The 24,113-nt window shown below is 47.6% G+C and overlaps 1 protein-coding gene across 1 annotated transcript in view; it reads right to left on the reverse strand.

Annotated features, from left to right (window-relative positions):
• Positions 1-22,475, reverse strand: part of Galnt17 (polypeptide N-acetylgalactosaminyltransferase 17) — a 488,817-nt gene extending 466,342 nt beyond the window's left edge. Inside the window, exon 1 of the mRNA XM_004840005.4 lies at positions 22,141-22,475. Coding sequence (XP_004840062.1) covers positions 22,141-22,378 — 238 coding nt within the window. The 5' untranslated portion in view covers positions 22,379-22,475. The remainder of the gene's footprint in view (positions 1-22,140) is intronic.
• Between the last annotated feature and the right edge of the window lie 1,638 nt (positions 22,476-24,113).

Genomic DNA, 24,113 nt, shown 5'->3' on the forward strand with positions numbered 1-24,113 from the left:
GTCATGAGCACACACTCACACTTACCATGTTCCAAAATTGTTTAAAAATGGGTTTTCTGTTGTCCTTCATTGAGTTTCATGCTGAACACAGGATACACATTGCAAGCCCTACATAAGTGCACTTTCCAAATGGTTCTTTTTTCTGCAAAAATTCCTGTTAATACAGAAAAGGGATGAGCACGTGCCTCTTTTCCCTGCATAATTTATCACCCTTCTTGGGACGAGACAGGCAGACATGGGCAGAACTGTCTCCCAAGGTGGGACTGGCATAGTCTGTGGTCTGTTTAACTCTTCCCTGATCTCTGAAATGTCCCATTCCATTCTAGACCCACCTAGCTTTCTCCCTACCACCCACAGCAGATGGTCTCCACAGTTCCATCTGAAATCTGTAAAAACAGTGGCTAAAAAGTAATGAAATAATGGATTCTATGAGCAAAGATGAGATTCTAAAATGTGCTGTCAGAAACAAATTGATCTCACAGCCACAGAAAGCAACTGCGCCATTTCCTTTGATTGGCCTCAACTCTTTCGGCCTATCATCGAAAAAGATCATCTACTATCTGGCCTCTATCTGACAGGCCTCCAGAATTGGTGTTTCTGAAAGAAGTCATTTCCTCCTAAATCATTAATAATTCAACATTTCAGTGGCAGCACATTCTCTCCTCATCATAAATAAATATCAAGAAATTACCTTCCTCATCTCCCCTAGGACTTCAAACTAGAAAAAAATACTTCCTAGATTAGCTTTTTCCAAAAGAAAGAAAAATGACTACAAAGCTCAAAAGCCCAGTTTGATAATGATTGGGAGAAGGAGGTTTTAAAGGCTGGTCCATTTCATTTTCCAAATCTGTTTCCTTCTTCTTCTTATCAGTCACCAAGAACACTTCACCAGTGATCGGTCAACAAGAATGCTTCATCAACCCTGTCTTTCTTATCTTCTCTTCTCCAACAATCTCACTGGCAAAACCTCTTCCCCCTCCTCCTTCTTCTTTCAAGCAAAATCCAGAATTGTACAGCTACCTACTCAGTATCTCCACTAGGTTATCTGATAAGCACCTTAAACTTGGTGGGTCCAAAGTTGAATGTTTCATCTCCCTCAAACCTGCTTCCCAGGAGCCTTCCCCATCTCAGTGAATGCCAACTCCATCCTTTTAATTGATCAGATAAATAAAAAACCTGGGCCTCATCCTTAACTGTCCCCTTACTCTCAACTTCATATCTATTTCATCAACACATCTTGACAGTGCTATTTTCAAAATACATTCAAGATCTGACCGCATTTCATCACCTCCACTGCTAACAACATAGCCAAGCCACCATTTCCATCTTCCCCAGGCCAATGACTCCAAGAGCCTCCTGAGTGCTTCCATTCTACTCAGCAGGGTGATTCTTTCATAGCCAATGAACTGGAGTGTGCCTTTCCTTAGAGCTCAACTTTCCTAAGGCTTCCTGCATCACTCAGAGCAAAGCCTTGGTGCATCCGGGTAAGCATGGTCCTCCCCAGAAAGCTTTCTCCAGATCTGGTGGCAGCTGGATCTGGTGGATTTCTCTCTTCTCAGTGCCACAAAGTCCTGCACATAACTGCACTGTGCTTACAGTGCCATGTGACACAGACTCACATGTGATCTCCACTCAGCTGTATCTAGAGGGCTCTTCCCCTCAAAGCACACAGCGTATCATGGGAGCTCAATAAGTGTCTGTGGAATGGGTGTCCATCTGTGGATAATGAAATGCAGAGCTGATTTCATGGGTGGTTTCCCACAGTCACACAGGGCCCTATGCTTAGTAGAAGGGCCTGACACTTGGTACAATGTTCTACTTCAATCATCTTGAAGTTAATAATCTAAATGCCCTGCATTTTCACTTTTCACTGAATCCTACAAACTATGTAGCTTGCTCTGGGTGGAGAGAAGGAAGAAAGGAAGAAGAGATGGATGGATGGATGGATGGATCTGTTTTATGCACTATAATAACAAATGTTAGAATACATTTGGGGGAAAGATTCTGTCAGAGAAATTCTATAGTTAGCCAACGTGTGTGTGCATGTATGTGTATACACATATACATGCATATACAGATACATATACATACATATATGTACAAGAAAAAATGTAAAACAAAAATGTCTGAAAATCTACCATCTATATACAGTATATTTCCTTCAGGAATGTTACTGGCCTTTGAGAATTTTAGTAAATTCTAGTAAGTGGAAGTTGATAGCAAAAAGAGCAATAAAATAAGCATCTGTCAAGTGAAGGAAAAGAAGGTGGTAGAAGAAGAGGCGGAGGAGAAGGAGGAGAAGGAGAGGAGGAGAAAAGAAGAGGAAAAATTATGTGATCACATATTTACTACAACATGGCAATGGTTCAAGTATAGATATAACATTGGAACAGAATGGATATCTTAGAAAAATTATCCTTCTTTGTGTATTTCCCAATTGAGAGCATCCTATAGGAGAATCACAAATCAGTGAGAAAGGCAGCATTACTCAACCAATGGGGCCAAAACAACCAAAATAAGTGGAAAAGATCATGTTCAGAACTTTAATTCTCAAGCTTAAGAAAAGTTGTATGATAAATTTCAACTGAACTTTTTGTAAAAATTTAACTGAAAAAAACAAAATCAGAAGGGCCGGGGATTTAGCTCAGTGGCACTAGCCTCACAAGCACAAGGTCCTGAGTTCGATCCCCGGTACCAAAAAAACAAACAAACAAACAAAATCAGAATATCTTTTCAGACAATTAATGAAGGAAATCTTTCTAGACATATGAAAAGCTATGAAAACTCCATCTCTTTCCAAAACAATTCTCCACATTAAAAGGTTAAGCAATGAGTTTGGAAAGCATATTTATAATCAGCATTGAAGAAAGCATATTCACATTGAGCACTGAATACAAAAATCACTTCTTCACTACACTGAAAATGCATGCAAATCAACAATTGAACTAATCAACAGATAAATTCTGTTTTTAACAGACAAATCAGAACTTAAATTTTTACAAAAATGCAAATGCAAATACAAAACATTTGGAAAAGTATTCAGTCTTGCTACTACCAATCAAGGAAATGAAAGAAGATGTGATTATAATCTATCAAATTAGCAAGATTTAAAAAATTGTAATATCCATTCATTGTTGAAGAAAATAAGGTATCATAAAAGACTTTACACATGGCTGGAGAAAGTATAAAGCTAATGGAAGCAGTTTCACAAAACACATCAAAAGCCCTTAAAAAATCTATACCTTTTAGCCTAATAATTCCACATGAGACTATTTCTGTCTAATATTGGGCATTAAGCTCTCTCTACATAAAGATGTGTACCATGACATATTTAAAAATTGAAAGCAAACTCCATAGCTGCCTATAGCGAAATGGAAAAGTGACTTATGGTGAAACCACTAGATAAGAATGCATAACAACAAAAATTAATATTAATAAGGCATTTAATAATATAAGGGAGCATATAAAAATGGTAAGTGAACCTATGGCATACAAATAATATATGACTATGATCTTTAAAATGTAATGTTTTCAGGAAACAAAGCACATGCAGTTATTTTAATGCTGCAGGATTTTAACAATTTTATTTTCACATTCCTAGTTTCCCGCTGCCGAAATTTATCACAATGAACATGCTAAAATAATACAATAGATGCTCTCTTCACTGACGCCCCACACAGACTGACATTCTCCATCTCTGTTAAACACGGTGACAGCGGGTGCCCAGGGCATGCTGCGGGCTCACGGCTGGTGCAGCACCTCCCCACTGAGCGGGCCTGCCCACCTCGGCTGTCACCAGTGAGTTGTACACCTGCCAACAGTTCCCTCGTTTTCCCCTAAACCTCTTCATGCCAGCTGTGCTTGGTCATGTAATTATGTAATTCTGTTACATTACATAAATTGATGACACTATACAAGAAAAGAAAGAAGGTAATTGCTTCCGTGAAAACCAAGATGAATGGTTTGGAGAGACAAAAAAAGAAGAAATGCTAGAAAGAGGAAGGTACATAACTAAGTGTGGGCAAGACACCCATAAAAGGTCTGGAAATTTTCATAAAATACAGACTTTTTTGCATATATGGCATCATGACTTTGTCCTCTCAAAGTCTAGGATACCATATCCAACAAGCCTCTCACTGCTTGCAGAAACTTTGACGTTCCATGTCCTTCCTAAGCAAAGGACAGGTCTTAGTTTCCAGTTGCTAAACAGGACATCCCACACCCACAACGTAAATGAGAGGTTCATTTTGGCTCATGGTTTCAATCCACAGCTGATTGGCTCCAAGGCAGAAACAGCATGGTGGAAAGGCCTGGGCTGAAGAAAACTGCTCATCTTATGGCAGCCAGGAAGCAGAGAAAGAAGAGGAGATGAGAACAAGAATACACCCTTCCGGGTCACACCCCAAGGGACCCACTTACAACCAGCACATTCAGCCATGCATCACTCCATTGATGAGTACAGCGCTGCCCCCATGATCCAATCACCTTCCACATATGAGACTTCTGGGGGACATTTTGGGTTTAAACCATAACAGGAGCCTTGGAGCTAAAGAATGAGAAGCATTTTAAGAGGCACAGAACAAACACCAGGCTAAGGGAACAGCATGAATAGGGAAGGGAATGGCATGGTGTAAACTGGAAGAGAATAAAGGCAGCAAAGACAAGGGAGAGATAGAAACAATTCCAGAGTCAACCCCCAAGTCCTAGGTGAGAAGAGGGTAAGGGAAGCTTCACTAATAGGCAGCATAACCCAGATGGCAGACTTGGGGCTGGCAGTAGCCAGCTATGGCTGGGTACTGGGTATGAGAAGATGGACTAGCAGTGGTGGTGAACCTAGGGCACACATGCCGAATGAAGCAGGCTGTTTGTTATCATTGAAAACTATAAAAGGTTCGCCATCACTGCACTGGGGTATTGGCTTATTGATCTAAGACTTTGTACTATAATATATTGTTGCAGAAAACACCAGAGGAAGGGCAATATTTACATTTAAACAATTTAAAAATTGTACTCACAGCAACCAGAATGCAATATATTCACCTGGACCCATCTCACCAAACAAAGAAACCCTGGATGGAGTGAGAGAAGCCTTGCTGCAGGCAGGAGCCAGTAGCACTATAGGGACAATAAACCCCAAAGAGGAGTGATGATTACCCTGGCCACAAAACCAGGGGCCACAGAACACTTGCGGATCTAGAAGCTTCAAGAAGTTTTGAGGCACTGCCCACGAACAAACATCTTATCTTCACAACAGCCTTAGGAAAACTCAGTATTGTTACACATGCAGATACTGAAACCAGGGGTGATATTGATGTAGATATCAAAGAACGAAGACCTGAAAGCTCTGCCACATGAAAATGACTACACCAGACCCCCATATCCACAGGGATACCTTCCAAGACCCCCAGCAGAGGCCTGAAATGCAGAGTACTGAGCCTTAAATACACCATGGGTTTTCCCATGTGCGCTGCAGCTTTGCCACACTGGTACCTTGACTTTGGATGCTGCAGACCCGCATGCTTCCTTTGCATCACTACCCTTGCACTGTGGGGCTATTACTCAGTAAAATATGGGTCACTTGAACAGAAGCGCCATGATATCAAAACAATCAACCACATAATGAGCAGTAGGCAGGCAGTGCATTCAGATGAGTCACATCCCGGGCAGGACAGACTGAGGAGGCACCAGATTTCATCCTGCTGCTCAGAATGGCACACAAATTACAACCTAGGAGTTGTTTCCTTCTGGAATTTTCTCCAATACTTTGGGACGTCAGCAAAATCACTGATGAGGGTGGGAGACTACTATACTTCAAAACACAGGCTCCAGCCATCTCCAAGGCTCCTCCAAAACACTCACTGAGCTTTTGAAAAAGAAAAAGAAGAACCCCAAGTCAAGTCCTAACCCCTACAGGTAGAGAATCTCTTACCTAAAATGCTTGGGACCAGGAGTATTTTAGCTGTTGGAATATTTGCATAGAATTTACCTGTTGAACACCCCCCAATCCAAAAATTCAAAACATGAAATGCCAATCACTCAAAAAGTGTAAGATTTCAGGGCATTTCACTTTTGGGGTTTTCTGATGAAGGATGCTGAACCTGTATCTCTAAAATGCAAACTCCAGATTGAAGGATGTGAGAACTGTACTTTTTTCCAAAGTTACCCAAATATGAAGCTCAGGCAGGTATGGGAAAGCACTGGTCTATTGTATCCCTTACTTGTTATTAAGTGTCAAAGCTATGCACATTGCATATGTGTACGCATCCAACCTAAGAATTAAGTAAGAAATGGCTGTTGGGTGAGGTGGCACATGCCAGTGATCACAACACTCCAGGAAACCAAAGCACAAGGATTGCAAGTTTGAGCCCAGCCTGGGCAACTCAGCAAGGCTCTCTCTCCAAACAGAAATGGGGTAGAGGTGGGAGTCAGTGTAAACACAGGGTTCAATCCCCAATACCACAAAAAGAAACGGGAAAAAAGAAGGAAGGATGACAGGGAGGGAGGAAGGGAAGGAAGGGAAGGAAGGGGGAGGAGAATAAAGGAAGGGGGAGGGGAGGGGAGAGGGCTCCATAGATTTATAGTAGGTATCATTTCTAGAAGCATCAAATTCTCCAGGTTCTGCAAAAAGTAGAAAACCGTTTCTCTCTAGTAGAAACAGGCTCTGTCCCATGTCTCTGCTCTAACACCTGAACACCGTGACGCAGGGAACTCTGATGGTAGAGACTGGGTATGTCACTCTGTGTTAATCAAGTGACCCCATCAGGAGGGAGCCATTATACAATGGCCACCCTCCCTCTTCCCATGGAAACACAGCATCACCACACCACGGTCCAGGTCATCAGCCAGAAACTTAGCTGAAAGGTGCCTGAAATTCTCAGCCAACCAAACTCCAAGAAAAGAGGCAGACTTATTCACAGTCCCCTGGCGGCAAGTCAATCCAGAACTTACCAAAATTGTCATCATCCACTTTTACATCCATATAAAGTCTTTAGCCCAGTGCCTGGGACATTAAGCCAGTGCTCAATAAATGTTAGCTACTGTTATATTGTTATATTTATTACCATTAGCATGGCTATCATGATTGGGAGTCTTCCATTCTTATACTTAGGAGGAAAAAACACCCTGTTAAGCACAAGGATATTGCCCTATATTCCAATGATTTATTGCTGAATAAAGTTTGTGGCTTAAAACAACAATTGCATTTATTTTGCTCATGAATTTCCACTTTGAGTATGGCTCAGGGGAAGGGGTAGATCTTGACTCTGGTCCACATGGTATCAGCTGGGGAGGCTGGAAGGATGGTGGTTGGAGTTATCTGTAGGCTCACTAATTTACACTCCTGGTGCCTGTGTTGGGCAAACACAATGAGCTAGGAGCCAGGACTGCCAGGGCTCCTTCAGCATCTGTTTCTCTCTACATAGTCTCCCTGGCATGATTTCAGGGCGGCCCAATTTCTTAGATGGTGGCTCTAGGCTTCAAGATACACATTCCCAAAGACAGCGCAGGGCAGAAGTTCTTTTACTCTTTGTGAGCCAGCCTCAGAAGTCAGGAAACATCATTTCCACTGAATTCTATTCACTAGAAGCAAGTCACCAAGGCCAGCACATAATCAACAGAAAAAGGATTAAATTCCACCTTCAAATCGGAAGAATGCTGAAGTATTTGCAGATAGGTTTTTAAAGCCCTCACGTCTAGGAAAATCATTTCCCATTCCTTTAGATCCAACTTTTCCATGCTGCCAAAAGATACAAATCTGACCAATCCTGAGCAGTCACATTTGCATGCAAATGTACTTTTTGTATCCTTGAATCTATCTCTCTGATCCACAAAATTATAGAACCTGAATATATTTAGGTCTTATCTAGATTTTACAAGGAAGAAAGCTGAGTTGTGGAGGCTAAAGGCTTTGTTTATGGAGCAGTAATGGTGATAACTGCCACCCCTACAATGCCTATAATATCTTTCAACATTCTTCAATTCACAGGAAATCTTAAAGGGAGTCTACAATTTCATCTGACCTCCTCTTTATCATGTTTTTAGGAGCAACTATTTTTTTCCAGAAGGGTAAACTTGGAATCATCAATGTGATGTGATTTGCTTAAAGTCCAAGCTTGGCTCTGTTAAGCAGCCTAAAGGAAGTGTGAGATTCTGCTTCAGTTTTCATTTTGAACGTTTCCTGCATATACCTATGTGTTGAAGGCTTGGTCCCCAGTCTGTGGCATTAATGGGGAGATGGTGAAAGCCTTAGAAGGTAGGGCCTACTAGAAGGAAGTTGGGTTATTGGGAAGTCGTTGATCTTGAAGGCGATTGTTAAGGTTTAGATCTAAAAGGTCCCCTTAAAATTTTCATGTGTTCAGAGGTTGGGCTTTCAGAAGGTGAATGGATCTCAGGGGTGTATACTAATTGGTGGATTAGTCCATTGATGAGTTCATACTTAATTGTACTGTTGGTGGGTCACTGGGAGTATGTCTTTAGAGTCTCTCTCTCTCTCTCTCTCTCTCTCTCTCTCTCTCTCTCTCTCTCTCTCTTTTTCCTGGCTGCCATGGGTTTAGCAGCTTTCCTTCACCAGGCCCTTCTGCCATGGCATTTTTGCCTCAGAGTCAGCCAACCATGGATTGAACCCCCTGAAACCATGAGCCAAACAAACCTCTCTTTTAAATTGTTGGTGTCAAGTATCTTGTCCTAACAATGAGAAAGCTAATACAAGGATACTGTGACCTACAGTGCCTCTTCTGCCTTTGTTTTGCTTTCTGGCTACCATGATACCATGAGTTAAGTGACTACCATAGTCACATGCATCCACCATAATGTACTGGCTCATCAAAGGCCATGGACTGGAATCTCCAAATCTGTGAGCCAAAATAAACTTTTCCTCTTTTTAAGTTGATTATCTTGGGTATTTTATCACAGTAACACAAACCTGACTATATTACAGCTTTCATCTAACTCTAACGCTTTTGCCTACTCTATGGTATAAAACCCCCTCATTGTGGCTAGGGAGGTGGCTGGCAGAGTAAATGTCACATCTCTGCCTCTTGTCTCGAACTCAGTGCTATTGAACTTTCTCTACTAAAGACTGGACTTTCAAGAGAATCACCCTTGAGAGCTACCCATGAACTCACACACTAATGAAAATGCGAACCATTAACACTGTATCCTTTCTTGTTGGGGGAAGGATAGATCAGGGTCCCCTAGAGCTGGAACAAGTAATGATACTTCTTGTATCGAGAGGGTAGCAGTGCACTAGCCATTCAGGGACTGCAGTTTTGCCAAGCTGAGACCTGCATAAACAGGAAGAGGATGAAGAAGTCAGAGAAGTCTATTCTTCCCCAAGGCTCTACGCATACAAGCTACTGAGGAGCAGTAAAAGAAAAGGTTTAATTCAAACCACCCCTTATAACTACTGTTTAGCTTTTGTTTTCTCCCCAAATGGCTTTGTGCAAGTAAACACAGCCCAAAGGTTCTTATATCTTCCTGAACATTCACCTTCAGCTAATAAAGGAAAAGAAAAAAACTCTTGAAAAGATATTTCATGAGATTTGTGTGTTTAAATAGTAATTTCAGTCCCTTTCTTCAAGTCTCCTGGAATCAATTCAGCTGCAGGAAGATGGGTAGGCAGGAAAAAAAGAATTGAAGAGGATATTAGAACAACTTGGCAAATTAGCAAAGTTTTTAACATCATTAAAGAGCTCTTAAATATTCTTCCCTGAACTCCATTTTTATCTTGTGAATGCATTTTAGTAATTGCTCTAAAGGAAATTGCGGGACTTTGGCACAAACATAAATGTTTGCATGATTTAAAATGCAGTGGCAGCAAAGACCATGATTTTTTTTTAATTGCTAATTCTTAAACTAACCTTTTCAGTTTGTCTCATCTTGAAAAATGCCAATTCCTATCAGCAGAAGCAGCAATAGACAATGCATATATTATTTAGTTGTTTATAATTGCAAACAACTTAGCTATATTTCAATACTTCTCCCGGAGCTCCAACAAGGAGCATAAGTAGGAGATGATTATAATCATTCCATCATTCTGTAAATAGAACACTGGGATACTGAGAAATAAGACTGTTTTCTTAAAGTCAACAGGAGATCAAATACAGATGCTGGCCTATAAATAGGTAGCTTTCAATCGAACCACCTGATACCACCCCACTTAATGTTAAAATCCAATCAGCATCTGCTGATGAAAGACTGAAATGAAGAGTAGAAAGACTGACCTGTTGTTTAGAGAGACTAACTGAGTTAGTCAGGTTAAGTAACACTCGATGCTATAACAAATATGCTCCTATATATAGCATAATGATCTGATGTCCAGAGACAGAAAGAGATAGCTGGTGGGGAAGGTTAGGAGGAAAAGTGCTCTGTTTTAAGCAGTCATTCAGAGACCAAGGATCCTTCTATCCTGAAGCCCACCAAGTGGTGGAGTCCATGGCCACCGATGAAAAAACAAAGACAAGGCATGGAGGACCCCACAAGACATTTTGTGGGCCAGGCGTGGTAGTGGCAAACATCCTCCCTTTCACTCACCTCCCACTGTCTAGAAGCCAGTCACACAGCCCCACCGGAGCTCAGCAGCAGCTGATGACCAGCTCTCTGCCCCAAAAAAGAAAATTCCTTGATGAGCACAGCTTTGTCTCTGTCCCATCTCCTAGAGGCCGGAATAGTTTTAGGTTGCCTAAGGCCAGTCTCCTTGATCCAGACTCTGATCTGCTCTAAAAGGTGCCCGAAAATCCACATGTGCCCTGCCTTCTGGAGCTCCAAACTGAAATTCTCCATTGCACGCTCAAACCCAGGCCTGTGGCCAAAAATCAGCATGAGAAGAAGATGCCAGAGGACTCACCTGCTGAACACAAGGGAGTGGCAGCAGCCACCAGTTGTGGCTTCTCAACAGCAGGCGCCTACTGATGACACATGCCTACTGAAGCCTCCCACTCCCTTCCAGGGCCCAGGCCTTGGTGGGATGGTGGGGCTCCTATGCAAGGTTTGGTGTCCATTAAAAAATGACCATGGCAAGATTACAGCAGACCATGACCAAGTGAAGCCCGAATGATACCAGTAAGATGGCTATGTGATAGGAGGGCGGGCACAGGGCAGAAGCCAAGGAACAGGGCTTACCTGATGCCCCAGCTGCCCAAGAAGGGGAAATTACCAATGTGCACTTGTCAGCACTCTCGTTTTGTTGTGCTAATTTCCCTGCAAATATAAGCAAAGCCTTTTAATTAACTTAATATCAATTTCACTTTTCTCACACGTTGTTCTAATTATGGGCAGGATTTAAAGCTCATGCAGCATAATTTACAACCCTAGACTAACAGCTTTACAACTTTACACACTAGTGACTGCTAAGCCTGACTGAAGGAAGGTTCCCTGCAGCATCCTGCCCCTGGCGGGGGGCTCACATCCTGCCTGCCTGGCTGGCAGCCCCATCCCCCGCTGCCAACTGACCCACACTGCATCTCGCAACCAGGTGTCAGCGAGCGCCAGGTTTGCAGCTCACGATGGAAGGCACAGAACCAGGCAGCAGCGGGCACCTCTGAACTACTTGTTTATCCGAGTTCCAGCTTCCCTTTATACATAAAATGGGCATAAGAGGATAAGTGGGTTTAATGTCAAATTAAGTAAATCAAAACACCTGATATGTACTAGATGCATAGAAGAAATACCTGTTTAGTAAACTAAGACATACATATATGTATATGGGTCGGATACCACATATTCTATTTCATAAAATCTAAGATGCTTTCAATAATAAGATGCACCATTTTTGTGAACCCATAGGGGAAAAACCATTGCCTACTAAACTATTAAAATGGATAGTAACTTGAATCCCAGCTTCAAAGATGCAAAGATGTGCATCTGTTGGGCATGGTGGTACACACCTGTAATTCCAGCACTCTGGAAGGCTGAGGCAAGAGGATCCCAAGTTCAAGTCCAGCCTGGGGAACTTAGTGACTTAGTGTGACCCTGTCCCCCCAAAAATATAAAAAAGGGACGGAGATGCACAGTGTGAAGGCCCTGGGTTCAATCAATCCCCAGTCCTGGAAAGGAAGGGGAGGAGGGCAGAGAGGAAAGGAGGAGGGAGGGCGGGAAGGGAGGCAAGACATCTTAATATTCATAAAACAATAATAGATGGTAGTTTCCACTTACAAAATCTCTTTAAGTCAAATCTAAATTCACAAGATTGCCCAAGGATTAAATACTCTAAGGAAATGAATTTCCAGTTAACCAAGAGTAGACAGGCTTCTGTTTTGTTGTGTTGTTGTGTCTTGTTTTTGAGACAGAGTCTCGCTATTTGGTCTAGGCTGGCCTTGAACTCACAGCGATCCTCCTGCCGCAGCCTCCCCAGTGCTCCAGCTAGTCTGGCTACATTTTAATACTGCAGTGTACTGAGGATAGACCAGGGATGGCAGGCACTGTGGATTTATAATGCAGATGCCAGTTCCTTCCCTCCTGCTCTTTTGCAACCGACACGCTTACTTCCTCTACAAAACTGTTACACACTTGAAACAAGATAGTTCATAGGGCTATGAACTGGCCCACATATGGGAGCCTGCCAGGGAGATTTCTGGAAGAAGATTCTTTTTTTCCTCCTGATTAAACAACAGGAGCAGATGTGACCACTGGTATACAGGTCTTCCTACCTTATACAAAGATACAATGACTGGAGCTACTGCAGTCATTTTGTAGCCATGAAGAAAAGACCAAGAGAAGTAGCATGACATGAGCTATGACGTTAGTATGCCAACCTACTGCTACCTACTTCTTCTAGGTTGGTTAAATGACAGCAAATTACTTGCTGAAGAATTAACTCCTCACTGACACAGGGAGGAACAAAGTCTGCTCTGTTGCAAACTACTGAGTCAGACCATGTCAATAATTCATTATGATGCAGGGCAGAAATGAACAAGGGCTAACAACAGAAACCTGGAAGAAAGGACAACTCTGACCAGGTGAAGAGAAGGCTTTGGGACATAAAGGACTTGCGAACTGGCCCTTGGAGATCATGGGAGCTTTTCATCACATGGGTGAAGGAGATAATCCTCATAATGGGGGAGTTTAGAGACCTGAAAGTCATGCACTCATTTTGAAGGCCCCTCTGTAAACACGAACCACACGACCAGCACTGTATCGCTGTGTCCGAGCTGGGCTGGGAGAGGCCCTCCCGGAACCTGGCTCCTTATTAGCCATCAGACGTGCGCACGTGTGGCCACCTGTAATTACGGCAGCGGTTTATTACTCATGCATGGCGAGGCTGAGCCTCCGCAGTTAGCAGTGACAGGGTATTATTAGAAGGGAAAACTTCTCTATCGGTGGCTAAGCCAATTGTCACCCACATGTCAGAACAGCCTAAATACCTGGGAGCCACAATTGCTAAGGGAGAGCAAAGTCTTTCAACCATGCTAGTTCTGCATCTATTCTAAGTGCTCTGGACGGAAAGGGAAGAAGAGGGGCGAAGGGGAAGGAAGGAGGAAGAAAATGTAGCGGGTTCCTTCTCAACAGCCTGCTCCCCCCAGCCCAGCCCACTTCCTCCGGGCTCAGGGAGGCCCAGGAAACATGAAGGGACACAGCAGCAGGTGCTATGACACGCATGCGTCATGGCCACCAACTCTTGCCTCGTGAGACTGTCCTACCCGAGAAGAAGCTGATGGGGTGACAAAGCACAGGACAGAGAGGTGAGGACCCTGAGCCAGGGGGAGCCAGAAAAAGGGGTGAAGTGAGGCTGCGCCTGAAATTTAAGACCTCTAGGGCCCCAGCAAGAGTTTCATTGGACAGAGAACGCAGGTGGGCAGGTTCCAATTTTCCAGTTGCACCCGTGCCAGGTGGGCCCCCTGGTTCTGGACATGGTCAGGGAGGGAGCTTTGAAATGAAGCACAAGGGGAACCAGGCTGAAGTTCAGAAGGCTGGACGAGCCCCATACACACATGCATGTCAGGACAAGGGGAACAGCACTGTACCCTCCTCAGCCTGTCCGCCTGCACAGTCTGTATCCATCCGCGGAGCCAACCCGATGCAAGATTGAAAATATTCAGAAAATAACTGCATCTACAGCGAATGTGTACAGAGATTTGGTTATTTTGTTTATGGTGCTACATGCTGGTCATGTGCTGCACCACTGAGCTACATCCCCTGAACATTGATTTTCTGGTTACCATTTCCTAGACAACGAAGATAACAACTGTTCCCACAGCATTTACATTGGATTAGATATGGTAAGCAAGGCAGAGATGATTTACTGAGTACATGGGACGATGTGCAAGTTCTAAGCAAACACCACACCATCTGATAGAAGGCTTCAGTAATCCCAGACCTGGGCATCCTCAGAGGTCTGGAAACTAAATCCCCCCATGGAGACTGAGACAGACCACACTGCATTCTCACTCCAGCACCACAGGGCCCCCTGTCGCCTTGGCTGCTGTACAGAATGAGGTCCCAGCCAGCCTGGGACCTAAGCCTGCCCCGTTCGGCCTCCACCTGGTCCTGCAGACAAGCACCCCCCTGCCAAAGAGCTCCCCCCATGCCACTGTACTCATGGCTCCACACACACTTCCTTTTTGTTTCTGCAGAACTGAGGGCTGAACCCAGGTCTTCTGATGGAGCTACATCCCCATCCCTTTTAAAATTTTTTATGTTGAGACGGGGTCTCACTAAGTCACTAAGTTACCCAGGTAGGGCTTGAACTTGCCATCCCCCTGCCTCAGCCTCCCAGGGTTCTGGGATTATGGGCCTACACCACCACCCCTGGCTTCTCTCTACACCTTCTGCTGCCTCTTTGCTGTTATGAATGCAACTGATCCCCAGTTCTGGGCTAGGCACCTCCTGTGTGCTCCCTGGTCTCTGATTCACTTCTACGTCTCCCGCCACATGCTCCTCCTGCCCCTATGTCACAGCTTCTTGATGCTTCTGCTTAAGTTCACACCTACTGGGTGCCCACTAAACCCTCACTCACGATAAGCCCAACATTCTGTGGGGTCCCAGTGTGTACCTGGCAAACCACAAATGGAGCTTCCCAACTGGACCTCAGAGTCTGGACAGGCATGACATCTGTGCCCCTTTGCATTCCAGCCAATGCCTAGCAGCAATTCGGATGACCAAGGCATTCTGGGATGGGATTTGGCCTGAGAAGCCCCCCTAATCTATGGGAGGTGCATTCTGAGACTCTCAGGGGATGCCTGAAACCACAGATCCTACCAGTCCCTGGGCTGTGGTTTGGCCCTGAAATATCCCCTGGGGGCCCTGCTAAAGGCTTGGTCCTACTGTGCACTTTGCAAGGTGGTGGTAACTTTAAGAGATGGGGCCTGGTGGGAGGTCCTGAGTCAACAGGGGTGTATCCTCAAAGGGGGCTGTGAGACTCTGTCTCTTCCTCTCTCTCTCACTTCCGGCCACTGCAGGGTGGACAGGCTTCCTCCTCATGTACTCACTACCACCACTAAGTGAACAGTGCTGCCACGCCAAAGCAAGAAGACCAATAGATCCTCCCAAAATCACCAGCCAAAATAAACCTTTCCTCTTCAAAAGTTTATTTTCATTATAGTATTCATTACAGTAACTGAAAGCTGACTGACACACCCTATATCTTATTTTATTCCTAAACATACATATCTATAATAAATCTTAATTTGAACATGTAATTCTGTTAAAATTCTACTAAAATGAATAATAAAAAGAACAGTTATAACAATATACTGTAACAAAAATTGTATGAATGTGATCTCTCCCTCTGTCACACTGTCTCCCGCTTCCTCCTTCTCTCTCTCCAAAATATCTTACTATACCACTGACTGCCACTGACCTTGGGTAACTGAAACCATGGATGCAGAGAACTACATGTACAGGCTGCCAGGTCAATTCCTATCAGGCCTCCAAAGTGATCACCCCAACGGCACCATCATTCTAAGTGAGGGGAGGAGGGAAGAGAAGCAAGGAAATGGAGGATGTGAAGGCGATCCTGCTGCCATCTCTGTCACCCCACTGACTGCCTGGGTGGATTGGCTGATCTGGCTTGGCTGGGCCAGTGCCCTTCCTCCTTCACCGCTCCACGTGTGTCCCTCCCGAAGCTGCTCACTCCACTCGGCCAAAGCGGACAACCACCCCCGAGAGAGGAGGACATGTCCTCAGTCAAGGTTATAGGAGTAGCTGTGCTGCCCGGCTAGAACCTCCAAACAAGCTCTCAAGAAGGAAATGGATTTCAGCCTCAGACAAACATGCCGAAGAGAGAAGGATCATCACCAGTTAGTCCAGAGAGGCCAAGAAAGATAGAATGAAACTGATCCCCTTTTCCCTTTTTGAAATGTACGCCATATGACAACAGTCACACTGCAATCTGGCACCAGGAGCTGTCCACGCATGCGCTCAGAAGTGTGTGCTGAGCCTGCTCTGGGCCGGGGCAGCTGCGGGCATTGGGATGTAGCGTGGGAAGGGAGTGAGCCAGGTCTCTTCCTCTCTCTCGGGAGTGGATGTTCCCAGAGGTCGAGCCCCACATCACACCTTGCATTTTGAATCTCAGTTCATCCTGACATGCCAGGTCCCCAGTAAACAGCTGAAAAGTACAGCAACTTGCCCCAGGTCACAGCATTTGTAAGTGACAGAAATGAAACTGGGTCTGTTCTGCCACCAGTGTTAACAAACCGTCTTCCGTTTCGTCCTTACAGACTCACAGGCTGTCTCTTCTAGATGTGGACCTCTCGGGGCGCCTGTCCCTGCTTCCTGTTGCCACTCTTGGCTCTAATGGCTGGGCCTTCTTCCTGTCCACAAAGGACATTCCCGATTTGGTAACAAGCAAAGGTCAGGGGGTTGGATTTCTTGGGCAAGAATAACACAGGCTGCCTCTCCTGCTACCTCGGTGCTGGGCAGGCAGCAGCTGTCCCCTGCTGGCAGGGTGCCTTTCACCCACTCTGGCTGACACAGACAGACGTGCCTGTGACTCCAACTCTAGGATGTGCAAGATCAGAGCTCCTCTTTGCTCCAGGAGAGGCCACAGCCACCAAAGGCTGAGTCGGTGGGGATAACGGAAGTGCACCTCCCTCCAGCACCCAGGCTGAGCCCACCAGGCTCTGCAGAACGCCCCATGTCACCATGTCACCAAGCCCTGCATGCAGCACTGGCCTGGCTGGTGCTTGCTGCAGTGGCTGATTTTAATATGAACATTGGCCCTCTCTCTCCCTCTTACCTCCTGCCCACAGGAAATGCTGTACCATCAGCATCAGCGGTCTACACAAGACATGTCTGCATCCCAGCAGCAAAGGGGAACCAGCAACAGGCAGGCTCTGCCATGCCTCTCCTTCTGGCTCCACTCTGGTGACTGTGAGCATAAACCTCTCCCTCTTGGGTCAGCGGGAACATTTGGGTTCTCAACTGCACCTTTATGTGCCCATGTGGCTTAGAGGCAGGACTAGGATAGGTAATTTTGACTTCTCTCCATTTCTATAAAGATTTTTCAATTTCTTCAAGCAACTCTGCTTCTATTCAATATCCTTCTGAAATCTAAATCCGGAACCAAACTTAAATTGATTGCATTTCCTCTTGCAGCAGGGCTGCCCTGGGCTCATTGGGACACAGTGCTGTCGTGGGCCCTTCCGCTCCACTGCACACTTCTCTGGGACTCTGAGGAGGGTGGGGTCACCACCAGGGTGCACAAGGTCTTCACCCTTCAACTCTCCCCCTACTTAGCCGGGTGGGCGCTGGACCTCAGGGGGAAGGCTCTGCCCTTCCCAGACTGTGTTGCCCTGGCTGAATCACACCTTATCTGTTTCTCACCTTTCTCATTTCTAAAATGAGAGAAATAAATAACTTCCTCAGAAGGTGACGGGAGAGGTGATAGAAAGCCAAAAGTCATGCACAGAGTCATCTGGCGAATTCCAGGAACAACAACAAAAAAAATCTGCCTGGATCTATAATGCTGGTACAAAACCACCACCACGCTACCATTTTAAACACTATTTTTAGAATTTCACTTTGCTCTGGATAATTAGTTTCTAGATTTTCCAAATTTTCCATAAAAAACATGAATTAATTTTAGGCTACAAAAAAAGGATATAAAACCGTATTCATGTTATAAAATCACATATTCAAAGAAAACTTTCGGACTTGCTGGTGCCTAACCTGGCAGACTGCTTCACTTCAAGGTCTCCCAAGGATCTAGTTCCCTTCAGTCAGAAGGGCAGAGACTAGACCACCCTCAAGATGGCACAGGAAGGATGGCTAGAGCATGATGGTCGGGGTGAGAGGGCAGAGTCAGAGTCAAGATGGCGGCAGAGTCAAGATGGCATCCTCATCTTGCACTTCACAGCTAAGTCTTTCCCGCCCCTCCCTTCACCACATCATTTAACCCAACCAAGTTTTTACAATCCTGAGGTTATTTCCTTGGTGGCTATCATTTACCTCTGAAAACTAGGCCCATCAATTAGTCAATCAAGAAACCTTTAAATGTCCACATTATGAGCCAAGTGCTATGGCAGATGCTGAGGAATGGAGGTAGAAGTTAAACATCTATAATATGGTCCCAGCCCTTAAAAGGCCTACAGTCCATTTATGAACTCAAAAGATAAACCCAGCTGGGCATGGTGGCGCATGCTTGTCATCCCAGCTCTCTGAGAGGCTGAGGTAAGAGGATCACAAGTTCAAGCCCAGCCTGGTCAACTAAGTAATTTAGTGAGACACTGTCTCAAAATAAAAAATTTTAAAAGGGCCAGGGATGTAACTCAGTGCAAAGGCCTTGGGTTCAATACTCAGTACCATTAAATAAAGGAACAAACCCAAGAGTGCAGGCCAGGGCTGCACAGGGCCACTGGTAACTGGGACAGCAAAACCTCAGCCCAGTAACCTGCTATAAGCCCCACCCCCAGGCAGTGACCTTGTGCCAAGCCTGAAAGGATGGACAGAATGGGGAAATGGATGAGGAGAGCAAAGAAAATCAGGACAACCAGCACTTCTCAAAGACTGGGGCTGCAATGTGGAGGCTAAAGGTACTGAGGTATTTCTGCAAGTACATGAGTCTGGCTGGAGGAGGCAAAGGCACAGGGCTGGGTGAAAGTGAGAACACAGGATATGCCTGCTGAAGCGGGCTAGGCAGGCCCTGACCCTGGCCTGCAGGCTGAACCATGATCCTTTAGGACACAGGAAGCCACTGAAGGATGCGGGGCCTCTGGGAGTAGTAGTTTTTCACTCAGAGAGCTGGAGCCATAGCATGATCAGCAGAATGGAGGAGACAGGAAGCTGGCACTTGGTTACAGGTCAGTACCACAATGGCTCAGTACAGGAAATACCAGCCAGAGACAGCAGCCATCAGTGGGAGGCCTAATGGAAAGAATGGTAGAGCAGTGGCAGGAGAAATTCTGGAGGAGAAAAAACTAATTCAGCCCAGTGTACTTCTCTATGCCAGCATCTCCACTTGCTCTTTAAAGTGTCCTTCACAGCTACGCTAAGAAAGCAAAACAAAACTAGTAGCTGCTTTTCAAAAGGCAGGATTCAGGACCATGACAACAACTCTTAGCAGAGAAGACAGTACAGGGGAGTCTGGGTCACCCCAAGCTCTCGGGGTGGCTATTCACAGGTACCCAAGAAAACCTGTACCATCAGTGAGACAGCACTGGGAGGGGAGCCCTCTCACCCTTCACTCAGTCTCCTGTTGCCATGAAATATCCCAGCAGGATTCAAGCATCAACAGATGGGACACACCACGCGCTACCCAAAACAAGAGCAGGCAAAGGATCAGGTGCTTGAGGGCAGGTGGAGAAAGGGAGGGTCTTCTCCATTTCCAAACTTCCTCTGCTCTTCTCCTCCCAGTTTCACGTCTCTACAAACTACACTTGCAGTGGCCAGAAAGATAACATCTGCCAAGCCCCACCTTGCACTCTATCGTGCCCAAGAGGAGCTGACAGCGGAGCCTTCCTGCCAACTAGAGGCTGCAAGGTAAGAAATCTCAGCCTTCCCACCTCACAGCCCCAGACTCAACCAGTCTGGAAACTGTTTCCGTAGCAGATGGTCACAAAGAAAGAAAGCTGACCCTCAGCCTTGGGAAGCAAGTCTCTGCTTCCCAGAAGTCCCTCCAACCAGCTGGCTCTGGAGGAGAATGAGTCCTGCTCGGCTTGGTGTAGGCAGGAGAATGCCAGGCACAAAGATTCCAGCCACCAGCTTGTCCGAGGCCAATTCCCAGGCTCTACTCCAGACCTTCTGGGATATGCCACCCAGAAATCTGTGTCTTCCGGGCCCCTCAAGCAATTTCTTATGCTTGTCACAGATGGGGACAGCTTGGGCCAGCAGCTAAGAGCCCCCATCCTGGGTTCGGATGGTCCAGGGTCAATTCCAAGCCCTGCCATTCACTAGCTGGGTGACTGGGAGCAAATCATTCAGGGGTAAGCAAGAGTACCTATCTCATAGGTTGTCACAAAGACGAACTGGGTTCATGCATGCCTGCCACGTTCAAAAAATACCAGGTAGAATTTTAGTATTTCCTACTGGGATGCTTGTGGCTGCAACATATGTAATGTTCACGGAACTCAAGCTATTCTCTGGGCCCTGTGGATGTGTCTGTGGCAGCTATCTGCAGAATAATAAGGCCCACTCTGCAAGGCTTCTAAATCCTCCAGCAATGGACTGTGGGGCTTTGCTGCCTTCTGCTCATTTTGTTTTTAGATACTCAGGAGAAGACCTTCTGTGTGACCTCAGCGGGCCACTCTAATCACCTGGGCATACTACCTATGAACGACAGGGACAGGACTACCACATCCCACTGCAGATGCCAGCTCCGGGCAACCCCTGGGTGCCTAACAATGCCAAAAAGGCCACTATGTCCTTTCATGTGTACAGACCTGACTACATCCCCTGGGATCACCCAGAAGGAGCCATCAGAGAACAGTCTGGTGTCACCCTTCTCCCTGACCCCCACCACCTGCCACCAGGCTGGTCTCTAACTCTCACCACAGCGAAGACAGTGAAGTCTGGCTCCCAACTGCACACAGGTTACAGCTGTAATTGCAGCTCCACATACTTTTTTCAACAAACCTAATACACCATATAACGAGGAGGAAACCAGAGACAGAAGTCTACTCAGTGGCCAAGAACACAGCTCTGTGGTCAGCCAGGCAGGGGGCTCCGACTGCAAACTCTACTACTTCCTAGTAGTAGGGCACCAGGCAACTCAGCCTCTTCCTGCATTGTTTTCTCATTTCCCATCTGGGGACAGGGTGGAACCTCTTTGGATTGAGGAGAACAATCTGTGAGATAATGCAACTGTGATGCCTTCCCCCAGCACCTGGAACGAAGCAGGAATTCCATCAGTTATTTATTATCATTATCTCTATGATTATCTGCAGTTGTGGAAGGAACATGTAATAACATGAGTTAGAAGCTCAGGAAGCAAGTAGGCAGCCTGTACTTAAGCCCTGCAGGATCCTTCAGCACTGCCTGTGCTCCAGAAGCTAACACCTTGGGACACCAAGTGTCCCCCTGTCCCCGGGGCCAGGTGTAACCAGAGTACATCAGAAGTCCCCCTCTTTCCCTAAACCACTGAGGACGCCTTAAATGGGGCTGATTCTGACAACTTTCCCTAGCTGGATGTCACACCTCCCTTTGCTACACTCCCTGAGCTCCCCATTTCCCCGGCTCCCTGTGAACTTTAATAATTGCCCCTTTGCACCTCTAGAGAGAAGCGGGTATGGTTTTAAACACTAGCCTCCGCCAAGGCAGCGGGACGGGAAGCTTTCGTTACTAGCTGTGCAGCCTCACAGACACGTAATACATTCATTCAACTCGATACAGAAGCACATCAGCTCCTGGACCTGGGCCCTTGACGGCAGACACTTAAACCCACCCATCTCCCGCCTCCCTTTTCCTCCCTAGACCTCGGTCCAGCCCTCAGTCCCTTCTGGCCATTCCTCTAGTTTCTGCCTTCTGGCTGGACTCCCCAGGGAATAATTTCCTGCCTGGCACGCTGGGATGGACAGCCAAATGTACCGACATGTTTCCAGGCTAAAACCAAACTTAGAGCTGGGACGGGAAAAAGAAGCAGGTAGTTTTCTTTCCAGCAGCCCGGGCCTCCTGCCCGACCCAGGCCCGGGAAGGTAAGAGGAAGAGCGCGGGAAGCCACCCGCGCCCCAGCCGCTCACTAGGGGACCCTGGAGCGCCAGCGTGCGTCCCTACCATTCAGCTGCCGGTAGACGATGTCCTCGAGCAGCGAGAGCCGCTTCAGGACCGCATCCTGGATGGGGCTGGCGCTGTGCGCGCTGAGGTTGGCGGCCTCGGCGCGCGGTCGGATCTCGTGGAAGGCGTCTCCGCTGCGCACAGCGATGGGCCGGCACTTGGCCAGGAAGAGCACGAAGCCGGCCACGGCGATCAAGTTCAACACCAGCAGCACTTTGACTCTTCTCAGTGAAGCCATCAAACAACCCGGCCGGCCCTCGCCCCGGACCCGCGACTCTTCAGGCTCCGGCGAGGCGCGGGGCAGCCGGGGCCGTGGGAGCCTCAGACACCTGACGGTGGCCGACGATTCCCGCCGCTGCTGGCTCCCCACGCGGACGCTCAGGCAGCAGGGACGGCTGGGAGGCCCCGGCGGAGGAGAGAGCGCAAACGCTCACGTGGAAGCCTCGGGGCTGCAGAAGTGCTCGCCCGCCGAGACACTTGCTGGGTCGACGGCGCGCAGCCCCTTCCAGACGTCGCGGCGAAAGGCCGGGGGCATCCGCTGTGCACCGGCAAGGGGTTCGCCCCGGACCTTGGGCGGCCCGGCCGGGCTGCCCCGGGAGCCCCGCGCGCAGTTGCCCGGCGCAGGGGAGCGCGCCACTCCCGGGTCTCTCACGGCCACCACCCTCCGGCCGGCCGTCGCTGCGCGCTCTTCAGGCGAGGACCCGCTCCTCGGGGCGCTTGCCTTTGTTCCGCCCACCGGCCCACTCCATCACGCACGCTAGGCAAAGCGCTCCGCAGTCACGCTCAAGTCTGAATTACTCTCCAAGTGGGGGCAGCACGGGGTGCAAGGGTGGGGGGCGCGAGGTGTCCTCTCCGCCACCCACAAACTCACCAGAGCGCTCCGCGCCCCGGCTCCGGGACGCGTTCCAAGTCCCCACGCCGCGCAGCGAGCCTCCGGGGCCTGTCTCCGAGCGGGCGCGTCCCGAGGCTGGCCGGAAGGAGGAGTCGGACCTCAAAAGTCACAGCAGTTTTCTATCGCCCCCACCCACCTCTGCCTTCCCAAAACCGTTGCGGAAAAGCGCGCCGGGCAGCGACGCGCGCGGGCGCACCCACCGCTCGTCCTGCGCCCCCGGAGCCCAGCGCCTAGTGTCCCCAAACCGGCGGACGCAGTGACTCCGCCGCTGCGGCACCGCGAGCTCTCACCGCCCGGAGGCTGGGGAGCCGGGAGGGGACACGCAGGTGGCGACGGAAGGCGGGGCGCGGCCGCTGCTCCTCCTCCTCCGCCCCTGGGCACCCGGTCTGCGCGCGAGCCGCGCCGCCGCCGCCCGTAGGCTCCGGGCGCACAGCTCCCCGGCCGGCCGGTCGTGCGCGCGCACCCGGAAAGGGTGGGGGCGCCCGGAGAGCGCGGAGCGCGCGGGATGGGGCTGAGGATGGGCTGGGAGGGCAGTCAAGTCATGTTAGCGAAGGCTGCCGGCGCCGGAGGGACCCTTGGGTCTCAGCGCTCCCCGAGCTGGCGGGTTTGTTCCATCCCGGTTGGCGATGAAGACATCCCCTTTTCTGTGCGCTCTCAGCTTTGCTTTGCGTGGCCGGGAATGGCTAGAGGGAAAATCTGGCCTGGAGACTCGGGATTCTGTCGCTTTCTGAGCCAGGCCAGGCGTTCGCGGGGCCCACAAGGTTCTCTCCGCTTGAGAATTCAGGATGGCCCGCATCACTGTTCCTATGTCCATCCACACCTCCGGGGACGTTTTAATACGAGAAGCATGTTGACTGATGGATTTCCATGACTTCCTCTGACCCAAACCCAGGAGTCCCCAAAAAACGGAATCCTAAACCCTCCTTGATCCATTTAATTCCTTAGGTGGAAGAAAGAAACCAGAGAATAAACCAACAAATAAAAATCAGGCAGTAAAACTAAATGAATTGGTAAATTCCACCTCATTATTTCCATCCTGTTAAAGTTGTGTTTTTTTTTTTCTATTTGGTGGTTTGTTGGA

This window comes from Heterocephalus glaber, unplaced genomic scaffold (assembly GCF_053883595.1).
Source record: "Heterocephalus glaber isolate CG9 unplaced genomic scaffold, H.glaber_assembly_v1.0 deba00001610, whole genome shotgun sequence".
Taxonomy (NCBI): domain Eukaryota; kingdom Metazoa; phylum Chordata; class Mammalia; order Rodentia; family Bathyergidae; genus Heterocephalus; species Heterocephalus glaber.